This window comes from Cherax quadricarinatus, chromosome 2, assembly GCF_038502225.1.
Source record: "Cherax quadricarinatus isolate ZL_2023a chromosome 2, ASM3850222v1, whole genome shotgun sequence".
NCBI lineage: Eukaryota > Metazoa > Arthropoda > Malacostraca > Decapoda > Parastacidae > Cherax > Cherax quadricarinatus.
This window is the reverse complement of record NC_091293.1, coordinates 79,287,835-79,309,148: the sequence shown is the minus strand read 5'-3', so window position 1 is coordinate 79,309,148 and position 21,314 is coordinate 79,287,835. Positions and strand designations below refer to the sequence as shown.

General features: G+C 43.0%; 1 protein-coding gene across 3 annotated transcripts in view; it reads left to right on the top strand.

Annotated features, from left to right (window-relative positions):
- LOC128684301 (prestin) overlaps window positions 1-21,314 on the top strand; it is a 149,867-nt gene that overhangs the window by 93,431 nt on the left and 35,122 nt on the right. For all 3 annotated transcript variants that reach the window (XR_011392499.1, XM_070089196.1, XM_070089192.1), the window contains exons 8-9: window positions 6,764-6,897; window positions 19,544-19,706. Coding sequence is in view for 2 of the 3 variants with exons in the window: in XM_070089196.1 (XP_069945297.1) it covers window positions 6,764-6,897; window positions 19,544-19,706 (297 nt within the window). In the remaining variant the exon portion in view is untranslated. The remainder of the gene's footprint in view (window positions 1-6,763; window positions 6,898-19,543; window positions 19,707-21,314) is intronic.

Genomic DNA, 21,314 nt, shown 5'->3' with positions numbered 1-21,314 from the left:
AGAAACGTTTCGCCACAGTGGCTTCATCAGTCTGATGAAGCCACTGTGTGGCGAAACGTTTCTTCAATAAAGATTCCCATGAATAAACCTAAAGGATGGAAGAGACACTTGTGAAATATTTTTGATTCTTTATTGTGGAAACTTTTCACCAGTCAGTGGCTTCTTCAGTCCAATACAGAGGATAAAAGATGATGAGGAGGACTTTGAGGTAATCAGTCCCTCAGTCGATGTGTTCAGTCCATCAATCTTGAGAAATGTTTCACAAGTGTCTCATTCTTCAACTTCGCAGTTTTCAAAACCATTTTGATGACAAGTCTAAACAGATACACAATAGACTCGGTAATTATTGGAATAAATATTCAATGAAGGGAAAAAATTTAAAGATATATACGAAAAGCCTTAATAGAATATGAAATTAAAATTGTAAGGGAATCAAAGACCAATCCTAAGATTCCTTCACGTACGTATGAATAAGATTAGAGAAATAATATACCTACTTGAATGTAACTTAGACAAATTGGCTGTTAATGTCAAATATATACAATTATCTACGCTTATTTCGTATCTTTTTTCTCTCACAAAAGAGAATATAAACGAAATACCAGAAATAATTATTCTTGCCAGGACGAATTTAAATTGAGCAAAATCAAAGTCAGTAGTCACATGGCTCTCAAACAAGAAGATAGACTGAAATCAATTAGTTAATGTAACATATACATGGAAAAATGGCTGATGTGAAGCCCATTTTCAGTGGGAGATAGGTCTTTAGCCTCAGTTTATAGTCCAGTTAGCCAAGCCTCGGTTATGGGACATTTGATAGAATCAGTAATTGCTGATTCAGTTCGGAGTCACCTTCGAAGTATCAGCAAGGTATCACAAAGGGACGATCCTGCCTTGCGAATTTAGTAACCTTTTTCATTAAAGTATTTGAGGCAGTAGACCAAGATGAAGAATTCAGTATTGTGTATATAGACTTAAGTAAAGCCTCTGATAAAGTTCCACATAGGAGACTGATTAAGAAAAACGGCATATGTAATAAGGGGAGGAATTATCTACTGGGTAACCAATGACTCTGCCTCCAACTGCCTCACCTCACCGTTTCCAGTATATAAACATCTTATTCGCACATATTCTGTACCATCAAGATTGATGGGCTGAATATATCGACTCCAGTTGAGGGACTGATTATCTCAAACTCCTTAATCTTCCACCGTTCTTCTCTGTACTGCTCTGAAGAAGTCACTGGCTGGCAATACGTTCCCACAGTAATGATACCCAAGTGTTGCACAAGTGTCTCGTTCATCACATGGAACAATTGGAGGTAAGAGACTGAAAGTATATATACCAGGCAGTATCACATTAACCAGGTAGTTACACATTGGATGAACATCAAAATGGTATAAAATACCGACAGGTTGGTAGGTAAGACACAAAGGCAACAGTTAGGCAACTTTATTCCGAAACGTTTCGCCTACACAGTAGGCTTCTTCAGTCGAATACAGAAAGTAGGCAGGAACAGTAGAGATGTGAAGACGATGTAATCAGTCCATCACCCTTGAAGTCGTAGAATTTGAGGTTGTCAGTCCCTCAGCCTGGAGAGTTCAGTTCCATAGTCAGGAACTATCTGAAGATCAAGCGACAGTGCGGAGACTTAAATACTGTCGGAAGGAGAGGTGCATAGTAGTAGTAGTAGTAGTGAGAATGTAGCCACTGATAGGTCAGGTCCCTCTCAGATCCAACAGTTCTCACTTGAAAGGGTTGTCCAAGGTGTTTTCTGTACCAAGAGGCCATGTGTTGCAGTGTCTGACAAGATGAACATCAAAATGGTATAAAATACCGACAGGTTGGTAGGTAAGACACAAAGGCAACAGTTAGGCAACTTTATTCCGAAACGTTTCGCCTACACAGTAGGCTTCTTCAGTCGAATACAGAAAGTAGGCAGGAACCTCTCCTTCCGACAGTATTTAAGTCTCCGCACTGTCGCTTGATCTTCAGATAGTTCCTGACTATGGAACTGAACTCTCCAGGCTGAGGGACTGACAACCTCAAATTCTACGACTTCAAGGGTGATGGACTGATTACATCGTCTTCACATCTCTACTGTTCCTGCCTACTTTCTGTATTCGACTGAAGAAACCTACTGTGTAGGCGAAACGTTTCGGAATAAAGTTGCCTAACTGTTGCCTTTGTGTCTTACCTAGTTACACATTGACGAAATTTTGACCATAAATCCCAGAAGCGTCAGCACAACAGAACTAAACAACAAAAGCTCATCATGGAACAAGTAAATAATGGCCGCCTAAGTTTTCTAGACTTAATGCTCTCTAAGAATGACAACAAGCTGAAGTTCAAGGTCTACAGAAAACAGGTCAATAAAGATTACCTTTTGCATTTACACCCTCGCGCCACAACACACGTACTAAGAGGAGTGTCATAGCTGGTTTCTTTTGAAGGTCTTTATGAATCTTCAAATCACATTATTTTAGAATAAGAATTCATTTATATACACAACCAGGCCGCGGGGGCGTTGACCCCCGGAACTCTCTCCAGGTATACTCCAGGTATACACGTCCTCCAAGGTTCATTACTCTGCCCACTTTATCACTGACTGCAGGAGAAAGACGGAAAACATAATTAACACAGCTTAGCTAGACAAAGACACACAATGAAGAAATTCAGTCTCGTCTGTACATCTAATCTGTGAGGACTAACGTAACTGTGACGCTGTCACAATAGGTTAGGTTAGGTAAAATTGATAAGGAAACAGGACAAGTGTTTCCTGACGCTTAGTCATATGATGACCCGCAACTGGAGCTTTTGGTTATTTGACCGAAACCTTCCACTGGCTTACCAGTCCACCCCTTTAAAAATTAAGGTTAAATCTCAAAGTGCTGCCAAAACGTCACCTGAGGACCTGATAAGAGATAAGAATATCAAAAACAACTAATTCCGATCACAATCTAATCGAAGTCCAGACGTACATGCATAGGGGTCCTGAACAGCAGAATGCATGTAGCTGTGAAGGTGTCTTCACAAAATACAATTTCAACAACAAGAACATCAACTGGGACCAGGTAAACCATGTCCTAAACGAAACATGTTGGGAAGATGTCTTAAATGACATGGATCCAAACCAGTGCCTTAAAAGGATCAACTTCCTGGTAGCCTAAGCATGTTCTAGACATATTCCCCTAAGAAAGAAGAAGAGCAGGAGTAAACTGGAGAGAAAAAGACGCTCCCTCTACAGAAGACGACGAAGAGTCACTGAGCTCCTCAGGAGTGCTAGAATATCTGATACACGAAAGGAGGCGCTGACCAGGGAAGTGGAAACTATCGAACTTAAGCTAAATGACTCTTACAGGAACCAGGAGAGGCAGGAGGAGCTTAAAGCTATTAGTAAAATTGAAAGAAATTCAAAATATTTCTTTTCATATGCCAAAAACAAGGCAAATACCACATCTAGTATCGGGCCCTTACTCAGACAGGATGGGACTTACACAGACGACAACAAGGAAATGAGTGAAATATTGAAATCCCAGTACGACTCTGTGTTTAGTGAACCACTAATCGGTCTGAGGATCGACGACCCAAATGATTTCTTCATGAATGAGCCTCAAAACTCTATAAATGTATGCCAGATTTCCGACATTACCCTAACTCCGATAGATTTCGAAAAAGCCATTGACAACATGCCTATGCACTCAGCCCCGGGCCCAGACTCGTGGAACTCTGTTTTCATTAAGAACTGCAAGAAACCCCTCTCGCATGCCCTAAGTACACTATGGAGGAGGAGCTTGGACATGGGTGAAATTCCACAGTCACTTAAAACAACGGATATAGCCCCACTCCATAAAGGTGGCAGCAAAGCATTAGCTAAGAACTATAGACCAATAGCTCTGACGTCCCACATCATAAAAATCTTTGAAAGAGTGCTAAGAAGCAGGATTACAAATTACCTGGATTCCCAAAATCTGCACAATCCAGGGCAACATGGGTTCAGGGCAGGTCGCTCCTGCCTCTCACAACTACTGGATCACTATGACATGGCCTTGGATGCACTGGAAGAAAATCAGAATGCAGATGTAATATACACAGACTTTGCAAAAGCATTTGACAAATGCGATCATGGCGTAATAGCCCATAAAATACGTGCTAAAGGAATAACTGGGAAGGTGGGGAGATGGATCTTTAACTTCCTAACAAATCGAACACAAAGAGTAGTGGTCAACAGAGTTAAATCGGAGGTTGCCATAGTGAAGAGCTCTGTTCCACAAGGCACAGTACTCGCCCCCATCTTATTCCTTATCCTCATATAAGACATAAACAGAGATATACACCACAGCACCGTATCATCCTTTACGGATGATACTAGGATCTGCATGAGGCTGTCATCTGCTGAGGACGCGGTTAACCTCCAAGAAGATATAAACAAAGTTTTCCAGTGGGCAACGGTAAACAATATGATGTTCAATGAGGACAAATTCCAACTACTCCGTTATGGAAAACTGGAGGAGATAATAACTAGAACAGAGTATACTACTGACTCCGGCTACACAATAGAGCGGAAAAATAATGTAAGGGACCTGGGAGTAGTAATGTCTGAGGATCTCACTTTCAAGGATCACAACAGTTCCACGATCGCACGTGCAAAGAAAATGATAGGATGGATAATGAGAACTTTCAAAACGAGAGATGCCAAGCCCATGATGATCCTTTTCAAATCACTTGTTCTCTCTAGGCTGGAATACAGCTGTACATTAACATCTCCATACAAAGCAGGTGAAATCGCAGATGTAGAGAGTGTACAGAGATCCTTTACTGCACGTATAAATGCTGTCAAGCACCTTAACTACTGGGAACGCTTGGAAGCACTTGACTTGTACTCGCTGGAACGCAGGAGGGAGAGATATATCATAATCTACACTTGGAAAATCTTGGAAGGAATGGTCCCAAATCTGCACACAGAAATCACTCCCTACGAAAGTAAAAGACTGGGCAGGCGATGCAAAATGCCCCCAATAAAAAGTAGGGGCGCCATTGGTACACTAAGAGAAAACACCATAAGTGTCCGGGGCCCAAAACTGTTTAACAGCCTCCCATCAAGCATTAGGGGAATTGCCAATAAACCCCTGGCTGTCTTCAAGAGAGAGCTGGACAGATACCTAAAGTCAGTGCCGGATCAGCCGGGCTGTGGCTCGTACGTCGGACTGCGTGCGGCCAGCAGTAACAGCCTAGTTGATCAGGCCCTGATCCATCGGGAGGCCTGGTCGTGGACCGGGCCGCGGGGGCGTTGATCCCCGGAATAACCTCCAGGTAACCTCCAGGTAACCTCCACTACCATTATGGATCTCATATCTGCTAAAACCAGACACCATGAAAGCAGCGTGTGTGTGCGTGTTTTCCTTCTGGGTCATGTGTCAAAATTTATACTAGTTGAAAGTGTTATGAAATGCGACATCTATTAGTGAAGAAACCTTCGGAGAATACTAGAAGGTCAACTTGTTGATTCCCTTCTAGCATCTGACTTATTTCTGGTTTCGTGACAGTAGGTCACTGTGAATTATAGTCCAGTAAAATTAGGTGGCTTCTCGATAGCACTTTTGAATTATAACTAAACGAATACAAACCGCCCAAATACAAGCTGAGATCTTTAATAAGAAAGTTGTCAAGGTGGTAATACTTGCAAATGATGTTACTTGAATAATTAAGGAGATAATCTCCTACACAATTCTTGGAGTATAGATTATCATGCTTATATATTATGAATATGTTGAAGATTGAGACACTTGTGAACCATATGGGAATCTTTATTTAGTTAATGTTTCGCCACAGTGGCTTCATCAGTCCAATACAAAGCAGAAAGGTGTAAGGAGAGGAGGAGGAGTTTGAGGTAATCAGTCCCTCAGCCTGGAGTCGGTGTTCAGTCCATCAATCTTGTAGAATGTACAGCATAGGGCCGTAGACGTGGCTTATATACTGTAGTGAGGTGAGGCGAAGCAGGAGGAGGCGGGGTCATAGTGGTACCATCCACTAGTCGAAGTAGGTCTTCGTCCAAAGGCTGGACAAGATGGAGAATTCTTTGTATCGAGATCCCATGATGTGTACACTGAGGTATACACTGAGGTATACACTGAGGTATACACTGAGGAATACACTGAGGAATACACTGAGGTATGCGCCGAGGTATGCGCCGAGGTATGCGCCGAGGTATACACTGTGGCATACACTGTGGTATACACTGTGGTATATACTTTGTATTTTGTTAAGTGACTTTAATATTCAAGTTTTTATTTAAGATTTTCTTAATTAGTAATACGAATATTTTATACACCTGTGTATATCTCGGCGTATACACACTGGCAGTATATTTCTGAATATATTTTTGGCATTAGTGTCTTTAAATGTTTATATACTTCTCAGTGTATATAAATTGAGAGGGGTGCAGAGTATATATATATATATATAATATATATATATATATATATATATATATATATATATATATATATATATATATATATATATATATATATATATATATATATATTTATATACACACACACACACAGTGGTGTGTATTTAAACTGAGAGGTGTGTATTTCTCAGTGTATATACACTGAGAGTATATTTTAAACTCTCCTATCCTCCACGCATTAAATGTTTCTTTACTTAAAATATTAATAGCCTTTAAACCCCAACTAATCATCCAACCTTGACAATGCAAGGAATACTGATCGGTATCCCTGACTCTCTGGTGTTGCAGCCTCGGGCCAGGAAGTACACGAAGCTCCCCATACCCATAGAGCTTCTGGCGGTGGTGGTGGGTACAGCAGTGTCTTACTTGATCAACCTGGAGAACAACTACCACGTCAGAGTTCTGGGGGATATCCCTACAGGGTGAGTATCCCTCTTTTCCACTGCCTTAGCATCTCTCTCTTCCACTGCTTTAGTATCTCTCTTCCACTGCTTTAGTATCTCTCTTCCACTGCTTTAGTATCTCTCTTCCACTGCTTCAGTATCTCTCTTCCACTGCTTCAGTATCTCTCTTCCACTGCTTCAGTATCTCTCTTCCAGTGCTTTAGCAACCCCCTCTTCCAGTGCTTTAGCAACCCTCTCTTCCAGTGCTTTAGTAACCCTCTCTTCCAGTGCTTTAGCAACCCTCTCTTCCAGTGCTTTAGCAACCCTCTCTTAAAGTGCTTTAGTAACCCTCTCTTCCAGTGCTTTAGTAACCCTCTCTTCCAGTGCTTTAGTAACCCTCTCTTCCAGTGCTTTAGTAACCCTCTCTTCCAGTGCTTTAGTAACCCTCTCTTCAAGTGCTTTAGTAACCCTCTCTTCAAGTGCTTTAGTAACCCTCTCTTCCAGTGCTTTAGCAACCCTCTCTTCCACTGCTTTAGCAACCCTCTCTTCCACTGCTTTAGCAACCCTCTCTTCCACTGCTTTAGCAACCCTCTCTTCCACTGCTTTAGCAACCCTCTCTTCCACTGCTTTAGCAACCCTCTCTTCCACTGCTTTAGCAACCCTCTCTTCCACTGCTTTAGCAACCCTCTCTTCCACTGCTTTAGCAACCCTCTCTTCCAGTGCTTTAGCAACCCTCTCTTCCACTGCTTTAGCAACCCTCTCTTCCACTGCTTTAGCAACCCTCTCTTCCACTGCTTTAGCAACCCTCTCTTCCACTGCTTTAGCAACCCTCTCTTCCAGTGCTTTAGCAACCCTCTCTTCCAGTGCTTTAGCAACCCTCTCTTCCACTGCTTTAGCAACCCTCTCTTCCAGTGCTTTAGCAACCCTCTCTTCCAGTGCTTTAGCAACCCTCTCTTCCACTGCTTTAGCAACCCTCTCTTCCACTGCTTTAGCAACCCTCTCTTCCACTGCTTTAGCAACCCTCTCTTCCACTGCTTTAGCAACCCTCTCTTCCAGTGCTTTAGCAACCCTCTCTTCCACTGCTTTAGCAACCCTCTCTTCCACTGCTTTAGCAACCCTCTCTTCCAGTGCTTTAGCAACCCTCTCTTCCACTGCTTTAGCAACCCTCTCTTCCAGTGCTTTAGCAACCCTCTCTTCCAGTGCTTTAGCAACCCTCTCTTCCACTGCTTTAGCAACCCTCTCTTCCAGTGCTTTAGCAACCCTCTCTTCCAGTGCTTTAGCAACCCTCTCTTCCACTGCTTTAGCAACCCTCTCTTCCAGTGCTTTAGCAACCCTCTCTTCCAGTGCTTTAGCAACCCTCTCTTCCACTGCTTTAGCAACCCTCTCTTCCACTGCTTTAGCAACCCTCTCTTCCACTGCTTTAGCAACCCTCTCTTCCAGTGCTTTAGCAACCCTCTCTTCCAGTGCTTTAGCAACCCTCTCTTCCAGTGCTTTAGCAACCCTCTCTTCCACTGCTTTAGCAACCCTCTCTTCCAGTGCTTTAGCAACCCTCTCTTCCAGTGCTTTAGCAACCCTCTCTTCCAGTGCTTTAGCAACCCTCTCTTCCAGTGCTTTAGCAACCCTCTCTTCCACTGCTTTAGCAACCCTCTCTTCCACTGCTTTAGCAACCCTCTCTTCCACTGCTTTAGCAACCCTCTCTTCCACTGCTTTAGCAACCCTCTCTTCCACTGCTTTAGCAGTCCTCTCTTCCACTACTCTAGTATTCCTCTCAACCACTGCTTTAGCAACCCTCTCTTCCACTGCTTTAGCAACCCTCTCTTCCACTGCTTTAGCAACCCTCTCTTCCAGTGCTTTAGCAACCCTCTCTTCCAGTGCTTTAGCAACCCTCTCTTCCAGTGCTTTAGCAACCCTCTCTTCCAGTGCTTTAGCAACCCTCTCTTCCACTGCTTTAGCAACCCTCTCTTCCAGTGCTTTAGCAACCCTCTCTTCCACTGCTTTAGCAACCCTCTCTTCCAGTGCTTTAGCAACCCTCTCTTCCACTGCTTTAGCAACCCTCTCTTCCAGTGCTTTAGCAACCCTCTCTTCCAGTGCTTTAGCAACCCTCTCTTCCACTGCTTTAGCAACCCTCTCTTCCAGTGCTTTAGCAACCCTCTCTTCCAGTGCTTTAGCAACCCTCTCTTCCACTGCTTTAGCAACCCTCTCTTCCAGTGCTTTAGCAACCCTCTCTTCCAGTGCTTTAGCAACCCTCTCTTCCACTGCTTTAGCAACCCTCTCTTCCACTGCTTTAGCAACCCTCTCTTCCACTGCTTTAGCAACCCTCTCTTCCAGTGCTTTAGCAACCCTCTCTTCCAGTGCTTTAGCAACCCTCTCTTCCAGTGCTTTAGCAACCCTCTCTTCCACTGCTTTAGCAACCCTCTCTTCCAGTGCTTTAGCAACCCTCTCTTCCAGTGCTTTAGCAACCCTCTCTTCCAGTGCTTTAGCAACCCTCTCTTCCAGTGCTTTAGCAACCCTCTCTTCCAGTGCTTTAGCAACCCTCTCTTCCAGTGCTTTAGCAACCCTCTCTTCCACTGCTTTAGCAACCCTCTCTTCCACTGCTTTAGCAACCCTCTCTTCCACTGCTTTAGCAACCCTCTCTTCCACTGCTTTAGCAACCCTCTCTTCCACTGCTTTAGCAGTCCTCTCTTCCACTACTCTAGTATTCCTCTCAACCACTGCTTTAGCAACCCTCTCTTCCACTGCTTTAGCAACCCTCTCTTCCACTGCTTTAGCAACCCTCTCTTCCAGTGCTTTAGCAACCCTCTCTTCCAGTGCTTTAGCAACCCTCTCTTCCAGTGCTTTAGCAACCCTCTCTTCCAGTGCTTTAGCAACCCTCTCTTCCACTGCTTTAGCAACCCTCTCTTCCAGTGCTTTAGCAACCCTCTCTTCCACTGCTTTAGCAACCCTCTCTTCCAGTGCTTTAGCAACCCTCTCTTCCACTGCTTTAGCAACCCTCTCTTCCAGTGCTTTAGCAACCCTCTCTTCCACTGCTTTAGCAACCCTCTCTTCCAGTGCTTTAGCAACCCTCTCTTCCAGTGCTTTAGCAACCCTCTCTTCCACTGCTTTAGCAACCCTCTCTTCCAGTGCTTTAGCAACCCTCTCTTCCAGTGCTTTAGCAACCCTCTCTTCCACTGCTTTAGCAACCCTCTCTTCCAGTGCTTTAGCAACCCTCTCTTCCAGTGCTTTAGCAACCCTCTCTTCCACTGCTTTAGCAACCCTCTCTTCCACTGCTTTAGCAACCCTCTCTTCCACTGCTTTAGCAACCCTCTCTTCCAGTGCTTTAGCAACCCTCTCTTCCAGTGCTTTAGCAACCCTCTCTTCCAGTGCTTTAGCAACCCTCTCTTCCACTGCTTTAGCAACCCTCTCTTCCAGTGCTTTAGCAACCCTCTCTTCCAGTGCTTTAGCAACCCTCTCTTCCAGTGCTTTAGCAACCCTCTCTTCCAGTGCTTTAGCAACCCTCTCTTCCAGTGCTTTAGCAACCCTCTCTTCCAGTGCTTTAGCAACCCTCTCTTCCACTGCTTTAGCAACCCTCTCTTCCACTGCTTTAGCAACCCTCTCTTCCACTGCTTTAGCAACCCTCTCTTCCACTGCTTTAGCAACCCTCTCTTCCACTGCTTTAGCAGTCCTCTCTTCCACTACTCTAGTATTCCTCTCAACCACTGCTTTAGCAACCCTCTCTTCCACTGCTTTAGCAACCCTCTCTTCCACTGCTTTAGCAACCCTCTCTTCCAGTGCTTTAGCAACCCTCTCTTCCAGTGCTTTAGCAACCCTCTCTTCCAGTGCTTTAGCAACCCTCTCTTCCAGTGCTTTAGCAACCCTCTCTTCCACTGCTTTAGCAACCCTCTCTTCCAGTGCTTTAGCAACCCTCTCTTCCACTGCTTTAGCAACCCTCTCTTCCACTGCTTTAGCAACCCTCTCTTCCAGTGCTTTAGCAACCCTCTCTTCCAGTGCTTTAGCAACCCTCTCTTCCAGTGCTTTAGCAACCCTCTCTTCCAGTGCTTTAGCAACCCTCTCTTCCACTGCTTTAGCAACCCTCTCTTCCAGTGCTTTAGCAACCCTCTCTTCCACTGCTTTAGCAACCCTCTCTTCCAGTGCTTTAGCAACCCTCTCTTCCAGTGCTTTAGTAACCCTCTCTTCCAGTGCTTTAGCAACCCTCTCTTCCAGTGCTTTAGCAACCCTCTCTTCCACTGCTTTAGCAGTTTATTTCCATTAGTTTTGGCTTCTGGCATTCTACCTTCACATGTATCTCTCATTGTAGTGCTCAAGAATCAGGGTAAATTAATCTTTAATGTCATCAGGTAACTAATCATGTTGAAATTAACTCGCCAGAACATGAATATGGAAAATATTAACCGCGGAATTGCTTGGATGTTCTTGTGTTTACTGTGTGTTTACTCTTTGCAGAACTTTGAGTGAGTGATGCTGTTTTTTCTTTTTTAACGTAAATCCCACAATAGGTTGGTTAGTCTCGGTTCATTCACTACATTCTTAGGCGGCTTCTCCATCTTGTCATCTACGTTCTTGCCAATAAAAATGAATTAATATTCTCGGATGCAGTAATGTGATGTTCCGTGAAAACCCTCGTGACTTATCTTTTCTTAGTGATTTGTTAGTCATGTGTTTGTTAGATGGCGAGGCTCTAATTTGCAGTTGAAGACTCCAACAGTAATAATTGGTAATTGTTACACACAAAACGCCTCGACATCTTTAATTATTTCTATGCCACTGTAGAATTATTCATTCTTTTATCTTTCTGTTCAGATGCATCAGTCTGACCACCGAGTTTTAAATAACTTGTCACTATATGCTCGAGGAGGTCACTGCGTTGCACAGCATTCTTCCAAGCAAGTCCTATTATCATGTGCTAGGTCAACAGATCCTACAGTCACTGTTACGTTTTCTGGAGGTACTTCTGGCATTTCACAGACCAGTGCGTTAACCACCAGTGGGGTCTGATGACAAGCTCACCTCAACCAACACTTTCACATGACGATAATTGTAACTTCGGCAACTTTGAAGAGACTTGAGCTAGAGTACGCCACAGCCACACTGGTGTGGCTGTTAGCCCATGCTAACCTCCCTGTGGTGTATAGAAATATATATAGTTAGATAAATCTTACTAGAGCCAAGTGGCCCAGTGGTTAACGCACTGGCCTGTGAGTTTTAGGACTTACATGACATGGGTTCCAACCCCCACCATTCCCTGATTTTTTTTATGACGATAATTCGACCGTGCTTGAGTTCTCTTGCACGCTGCTACGTGTCACAACGAAAATCAACTTAATAACACCGCAGTGAGATTTGCTGCAAACATCTACCGTCACGGTAATTTACAAAAAAAATGAAACGACCTTCACACTGGCCACAAAACAGAGCCTATGAGAAAAATAATTGTACAGAATCTTGAATTAGCAGCAGATATCCAAATTATTACATATCCTAGAGAGAAGCTCCGTTTATCACATCCAGTGCTACCGACTGTGAAATACAAAATAATTACATATTTTATTTTTTTTATTACACATCGGCCGTCTCCCACCAAGGCAGGGTGGCCCGAAAAAAAAAAAAATTTGATCATTCACTCCGTCACCGTCTTGCCAGAGGCGTGTTTACACTACAGTACGTCAACTCCTAAAAACCATTTGTCTCCAGTCCTATCTAAAACGCTCACACATGCTGGCTGGAAGTCCAAGCTACTTGCACATAAAACCTCCTTTACCCCCTCCCTTCAAGCTTTCCTAGGCCGACCCCTACCCCCGCCTTCCCTCCACTAAAAATTTATACACTTTCGTTCCATCCTCTCTAAATGTCCGAACCACCGAAATAACCCCTCCTCAGCTCTGAATTATACTTTTAGTAACCCCGCACCTCCTCTTAATTTCCAAACTATTGATTCTCTGCATTATATTCACACCACATATTGCCCTCAGACATGACATCTCCACTGCCTCTAGCCTTCTCCTCGCTGCAACATTCACCACCCATGCTTCACACCCATATAAGAGCGTTGGTATAACTATACTCTCATACATTCCCCTCTTTGCATCCATGGATAAAGTTTTTGTCTCCATAGACTCCTCAGTGCACCACTCACCTTTTTTCCCCTTATCAGTTCTATAACTCACCTCATCTTTCATAGACCCGTCTGCTGACATGTCCACTCCTAAATATCTGAATACATTCACCTCCTTCATACTCTCTCCAATCTGATATCCAACTTTTCATTACCTAATTTTTTTGTTATCCTTATCACCTTACTCTTTCCTATATTCACTTTTAATTTCTTTCTTTCACATATCCTACCAAACTCATCAACCAACCTCTGCAACTTCTCTTCAGAATCTCCCAAAAGCACAGTGTCATCAGCAAAGAGCAACTGTGACAACTCCCATTTTGTGTTAGATTCTTTATCTTTTAATCCCACACCTCTTGCCAACACCAGAGCATTCACATCTCTTACACCTCAATAAATATACTGAACAACCATGGTGACATCACATCCCTATCTAAGGCCTACTTTACTGGGAAATAATCTCCCTCTCTCCTACATACATACTCTAATTCTTTCAATGATAATTCTATCATACACTTAAACAGGTATACTCAACAGACTTATTCCCCTATAATTTTTACACTCTCTTGTCCCATTTGTCTCTATACAAAGGAACTGTGCATGCTCTCTGCCCTCTTACCGTATTACATACATTTATTAAATAAAAGAACTAACCATTCCAAAACTATATCCCCACCTGCTTTCAACAATTGTCTTTATCCCATCAATCCCAGCTGCTTTATCTCCTTTCATTCTATCCACTATCTCATGCACTTCTCCCACACTCACAACTGGCTCTTCCTCACTCCTACAAGATGTTATTCATCCCTGCCCAATACACGAAATCACAGCTTCCCAATCCTCATAAACATTTAACAATTCCTCAAAACATTCCCTCCACTCTCCCGATACCTTCAGCTCTCCTCTCCTATCTTCAACTGTGAAATCCATTCGTTCCCTAGGCTTTCTCAACTTATTAATCTCGCTCCAAAACTTTTTCTTATTTTCAACAAAATTTGTTGGCAACATCTCACCCACTCTCTTATTTGCTCTCTCTTTACATTCGTTCACCACTCTTTTAACCTCTCTTTTTATATCCATATATTCCTCCCTCCTTGTATCACTTCTACTTTATGAAAACTTCTCATATGCTAACTTTTTCTCTCTTACTACTCTGTTTACCTCATCATTCCACCAATCGCTCTTCTTCCCTCTCACACCCACTTTCCTGTAACCACAATCTTCTGCTGAACACTTTAATATTACATTCTTAAACCTACCCCATACATCTTCAACCTCATTGCCAATACTCTCACTAGCCCATCTATCCTCCAGTAGCTATTTATATATTATCTTAACTGCCTCCTTTAGTTTATTAACCTTCACACCTCTCTTACTTGCTGCTTCTATTGTCCTTGTATCCCATCAACCTTTTACTCTTACTGTAGCTATAAACTAAAGAGTGATCTGATATATCTGTGGCCGCTCTATAAACATGTTCATCCTGAAGTCTACTCAACAGTCTTTTATCTACCAATACATAGTCCAACTACTATCATTACTCCCTATATCATATCTTGTATACTTATCTTTTTTTATATGTATTACCTATAACTAAACCCCTTTTTATACAAAGTTACATCAAAGGCCCCCCATTATCATTTACACCTGGCACCCCAAACTTATCTACCACATTTTCTCTAAACGTTTCTCCTAGTTTAGCATTTAGGTCCCCTACCACAATTACTCTCTTAATTGGTTCAAATGTTCCAACACATTCCCTTAATATCTCCCAAAATCTCTTTCCTCTCTTCTCCAGGTACATACACACTTATTATGACCCACTTTTTGCATCCAACCCTTATTTTAATCTACATAATCCTTGATTTTATACATTTATATTCCCTCTTCTCCTTCCACAATTGATCCTTCAACATTATTGCTGCCCCTTCCTTAGCTTTCTCTCAGATACTCCCGACTTATTCCTGTTTATTTCTCCTCACTGAAATTCCTCTACCCTCTTCAGCTTTGTTTCCCTTAGAGCTACGATGTCTTGCTTCTTTTCATTCATAACACTGACAATCATCTCTTTCTTATCATCTGCACTAGTTTAGTTTAGTTCATTTTTATTTGGACATAAAATATAGTTGTACAAGGAATTATAGTACTAGTTGGGTGTACATGCCAAAAGACCCTTATTATTATTATTATTATTAAAGATTCGCTGGTATTCTCCCTGCCCGGGCCTTTTCCAAGCGGTGGCCCGGCCTTGGCTCCCTATTTAGGGAGTGTCTGAGACCTAAGTCTCCCATGGGAGGAGGCACAAGTACCCCCTCGTCTTAGGGACTAACTGTCCCCAGGCCTAGCTTCTCGTAGGGAGAAGCTAGGCCTCTCTGGTCTGCCATCCCCGCCCCAAGGGGGCTAATGGGAATGACAGTCTTGTGAACTGTAAGCTCGGGCTGTTGTGATGAATGGTTTGAAAAACCGACAAGTTGTAGATTGAGACACATATGCAACATATGTGCCTTTATACTTTGTATTGGACTGATGAAGCCACTGTGTGGCGAAACGTTTCCTGAATAAAGATTCCCATATGCTGCATAAGTGTCTCAATCTTCAACTTGTCGGTTTTTCAAACCATTCATCACAACTGTCAGACACTGCAGCATCATGGGATCTTGTTACAAAGAATTCTTCAACACTTGTCCAACCTTTGGATGAAGACCTACTTCGACTAGTGGATGGTACCACTATGACCCCGCCTCCGCCTGCTTCACCTCACCTCACTACAGTATATAAGCCACGTCTACGGCCCTATGCTGTACATTCTACAAGATTGATGGACTGAACACATCGACTCCAGGCTGAGGGACTGATTACCTCAAACTCCTCCTCTTCTTACGCCTTTATACTTGTATTGGACTGATGAAGTCACTGTGTGGCGAAACGTTTCCCGAATAAAGATTCCCATATGTTGCATATGTGTCTCAATCTACAAGCTCGGGCTCAGGCACCTAACTTGCCCTAAAAGGGCTGGGCATGGTGTCGATCCAAAAGCCCCTTGTATGCAAAGCATTATGGGCAGTCTTAAACTTAACTTAAAGTTAACAAGCAATGAAGAATATTAAGTACAACTGAGTATTTGAAACACTGAAATTTGAACATTGCGATATTGAAGCCTTTTAGTTGTACAAATTTGTCGCATTACAATGTATAACAAACAAGATGATCAGTTTACTATATGTTGTCTTGAAGTTTTAAGATTTAAGTAATTGAGAGAATTATTGGTAATGTTAAATATTGAGTGTTGATTATTTAGTCCTGGGCTAGAAGTGGTTTTTTTTTTTTAGAAGAGTCTTAAATTGATTTTCAGGCCTGGTTAGTTTAGCATGTTCTGGTAATGAATTCCAGATTTTGGGGCCCTTTATGTGCACAAAGTTTTTACACAATGTGATATGGACATGGAGTACATCAAACAGAGATCTGTGTCTTGTGTTATGGTCGTGTGTCCTGTTAAGGTTGGTGAGGAGAAGTTTGAGTGGAGGGTTTGTTTGCATGTATTGTTCTATGTATGTAGTAGGCACATGAATAAGTGTGGATGTTCTTTTTGGTGAGCAAATTTAGACTTTTGAATAGAGGTTGGGTATGCTGTCACGAGTGGGAATTATCATTCTGATTGCAGCCTTTTGCTGGGTTATAAGAGGCCTTAGGTGATTTGATGTTGTTGATCCCCATGCACAAATTCCATATATGAGATAAGGGTAGATAAGTGAGTGATACAGTGCAAAGAGAGCTGATTGTAGAACATAGTACCGTATCTTTGATAGTATGCCTACTGTCTTAGAGATTTTCTTGGAAATTTGTTGTATAAGTGTCTAGGTGGATTCCTAGGAATTTTCCCTCTGTGAGTCTTGTGATGGGTGATCCATTTAGTGTTATGTTAAGTGGAACATATGCAGCTCTGGTTCCAAACTGAATGAAATAGGTTTTGTCAGTATTTAGGGTAAGTTTATTCGTCATCATCCAGGTAGATATTTTCTGCAATTCAGCATTGACAGTGTTTGCGAGTATGGCTGAGTTTGGTTGTGAGAAGACGTATGTAGTGTCATCTGCAAATAATATGGGTGTGAGTAGGTCATTGATGTAGATGAGAAAGGGGAGTGATCCCAGGACACTTCCCTGTGGGACTCCTGCTGTGATTGATTGTGTGGAAGAGTTTGCACCATTGGCATACATGTATCGGCTTCTGTTACTAAGGTATGACTTTAGGTAGTTGAGAGAGTGGCCTCTTATACCAGAGTGCGTTAATTTAGTGTGCAGCAATTTATGGTCGACTGTATCAAAAGCTTTACGTAAGTCAATGAAAATTCCCAGTGGAACTTCTTTCTTCTCGAGAGCGGTAAATATTAGCTCCAGCATGTATATAATAGCATCATTTGCGCTTTTATTATTCCTGAATCCAAACTGACAGGGGTTTAGAATGTTTGAGATGAGGTAGGAATAGATCCGACTGAATTAATTTTTCAAAGATTTTAGAGAGTAGTGGTAAGTTAGATATTGGTCTATAGTCATTCAAGTCGGCTTGATCACCTCCTTCGTGGATCGGGGTAACCCTCACTATTTTGAGAACTGCTGGGAAGGTGGAGGATTCAATGGATTTGTTAAAGAGTGTTGCAATTATTGGTGACAGTACTTGTGAAGCTTTTTTGTACATAAAAGTAGGCAAGTTGTTTGTCTCCTGCCTTTTTTCTTAAGAGTGTTGATGATTAGCGAGACCTCTGTTGGGTTGGTTGGAGCTAGGAATAGTGTATGCGGGTAGATGCCTGTGAGTTAGTCTGATGGACGGGTGTTTGAGCTTGAGATTTTGCTTGCTAGATTCTTTCCAGTGGTGGAGAAGAAAACATTGAGTCTGTTTGTTGTTTCAGTTGGTGGGAGTAGGGGTTCGTCTGATTTTGTTAATTTGGTTGTTCTGTTTTTGGATATCCTTTTACTTCCTAGAATTTCAGATAGGGTTTTCCAGGTCTTATTTACATCACCTTTGATGTTTTGTAATCTGTTTTCATAATATAATTTTTTAGACCTTCTTATCAGGCTGGTAAGGGCAAACGAGTAACATTTAAACTGGTCTCTAGTTATTTGACCCATTCTGTACTGTTTTTCATATTGGTGCTTTGTGTTAATGGATTTGAGGATGGTGGGTGTTAGCCAGGGACTATTTAGTCTCTCTGCTGTAAGCTCTTTAGTTTTTTTTAAGGGCAATGCTTGTGACAGAGGTAGTGGGCTCTTTTTGTAAGGTTAATACATTCATTAGTGTCTGTATATGTTTCAAGCTCATTTTGCCAGTCGACAGTATTCTTAGCTGCTATGAAGTTATTTACAGCTGTTTCGTTATGCAGTCTGAAGGTAACCTTAGTAGTGTCTTGGGACAATTTACCTAGATTGGTTATGAGAAAGGTAAGGTAGTGGTCTGTGGTATTGTCTGTGATTATGCCTGATTTTAAAGGGGATATGGTGTTAGTCCAGATGTGGTCCAATAGAGAGATACTATTCTGGGAGATTCTTGTAGATTTTGATATTGTTGGTAGCAACAAGCAGTTGCTCAGTGTTTGTGAATTCAGTTACTTGTGGATCTTGGTTATGTAGTAGATTTATGTTGAAATCTCCTGTTACTAGTAGGTGGTCTGTTCATATGTGCATCAGTTATCAAATTCCCTAATTCTTCACTGCAGTGATAAATGTTTGACTGTGGTACTCTGTAGATGTTTATGACTCTGAGGGTTTTTTGTAGGTCTTTTGATTTAAATTTAACTACATCCACGCACATTCAGACATCCTAATTTTATAACGTTTTTCTTCTCTTTCTTAGTAGTTTATACAGGAAAGGGGTTACACACATGGCTTACGAGGGAAAGATTCTTTTCCACTTCCCCATGGAGATAAGAAGAAAAATAAAGAAGAACTATTAAGGAAAGGGAGAAAAACTCAGATGGTGTTTACATATATGTGTGTCCATGTCTGTGTAGTGGGACCTAAGTGTAAGTAGAAGTACCAAGATATACCTGTTATCCGAGCATTTATAAGACAGAATAAACACACCAGCAATCCTACCATCATGTACAACAGTTACAGGTGTCCGTTTCACACTCGCATGGCAGGACGGTAGTACCTCCCTGGGTGGTTGCTGTCAACCAAGTTAGAAAATGTATTTTCAAGCAAGAGTACGCAGTAACACTAATCCCCAGCTGTCTATAAGAAAAAATTGGAACGGGACTTCCTTGCCTTTAGGGATGTAGAGTGACGCTGGAAATATGCAACAATACACTAGCAACAGACAGTCTTCGTTAAGCAAGCTGAATGCAACCAACATTTGTCAGGCCAGCTTTATGACAACGCCTTTCAAGCCTCTGTCACCCAGCACACGTAAAGTCAGACATAAAGCAATGTCTTACCAAAACACGTCGACAGCATGCCTACATTTTTTTCTAAACACACAAAGCAAACAAATATTCACTGAAACCTCTAAAACTAAGAATGGAGCGATTTTTTTTTGTCCCCTCTCTATATACCCATAATCCTTATATTCAGCACTTTTGCCAGCCTGCCAGCGCCGTCCATACCCCCGCTGGAGCTGCTACCCCGCGTGGCTGTGGATGCCCTCATTATAGGCGTGGTTGGCTACACTACCACATTGTCCATGGCTAAGATCTTCGCCAAGAGACAAGGATACACCATCGACGCCACGCAGGAACTCTATGCTCAGGTAATCTCGCTCATATATGATAGTCACTCAGCACCGATCATGTGCCTCATTCTGTCTTGTACGACCTCCTCCTCTGAGGAGCTTCGTCAGATTTTAGAAATGTAAATTTTGACTCGTATATGATCACTTGCAGTCCTCAAACCCTTTATATTGTATATTTGAATGTTTGTACCTTCATTGTAGCCTTTAAACTTTGTATCACATTACGTAATGAAATATACCTATTTGTGCATTTACTCCATGGGAAAGAACTTTCTCTGTAAGCCATACATGTCGTAAGTTAAGTTTAATATTCTTATTATGCACAACATACCCATCCTGGGGGCGGTAGTCACACCATACCCATGCTGGGGGCGGTAGTCACACCATACCCATCCTGGGGGCGGTAGTCACACCATACCCATCCTGGGGGCGGTAGTCACACCATACCCATCCTGTTGGTGGTAGTCACACCATACCCATCCTGTTGGTGGTAGTCACACCATACCTATCCTGTGGGCGGTAGTCACACCATACCCATCCTGTGGGCGGTAGTCACACCATATCCATCCTGGGGGCGATAGTCACACCATACCCATCCTGTTGGTGGTAGTCACACCATACCCATCCTGGGGGCGGTAGTCACACCATACCCATCCAGGGGGTGGTAGTCACACCATACCCATCCTGGGGGTTGAAGTCACACCATACCCATCCTGTTGGTGGTAGTCACACCATACCCATCCTGTTGGTGGTAGTCACACCATACCCATCCTGTGGGCGGTAGTCACACCATACCCATCCTGTGGGCGGTAGTCACACCATACCCATCCTGTGGGCGGTAGTCACACCATACCCATCCTGTGGGCGGTAGTCACACCATACCCATCCTGGGGACGGTAGTCACACCATACCCATCCAGGGGGTGGTAGTCACCCCATACCCATCCAGGGGGTGGTAGTCACACCATACCCATCCTGGGGGCGGTAGTCACACCATACCCATCCAGGGGGTGGTAGTCACACCATACCCATCCAGGGGGTGGTAGTCACACCATACCCATCCAGGGGGTGGTAGTCACACCATACCCATCCAGGGGGTGGTAGTCACACCATACCCATCCAGGGGGTGGTAGTCACACCATACCCATCCAGGGGGTGGTAGTCACACCATACCCATCCAGGGGGTGGTAGTCACACCATACCCATCCAGGGGGTGGTAGTCACACCATACCCATCCAGGGGGTGATAGTCACACCATACCCATCCAGGGGGTGGTAGTCACACCATACCCATCCAGGGGGTGGTAGTCACACCATACCCATCCAGGGGGTGGTAGTCACACCATACCCATCCAGGGGGTGGTAGTCACACCATACCCATCCAGGGGGTGGTAGTCAGAAATATTACAGAGGTACATAATGGGTCCAGGAACTGGGACCCCAAAGTTTTGATAGCTGAACAAGTTAATAAAATAATGAACCATTCACACGTCCACACCTGATCACAATTGCAATGAGTTATTAATGCAAATATTAGCTTTATCTGCAGTGAACAAAGTCAGGGTATTCTTCCAGAATGGTGGATAAAATACTTTGACATATCTTGAACATTTCTGAGTGAGTTGTCT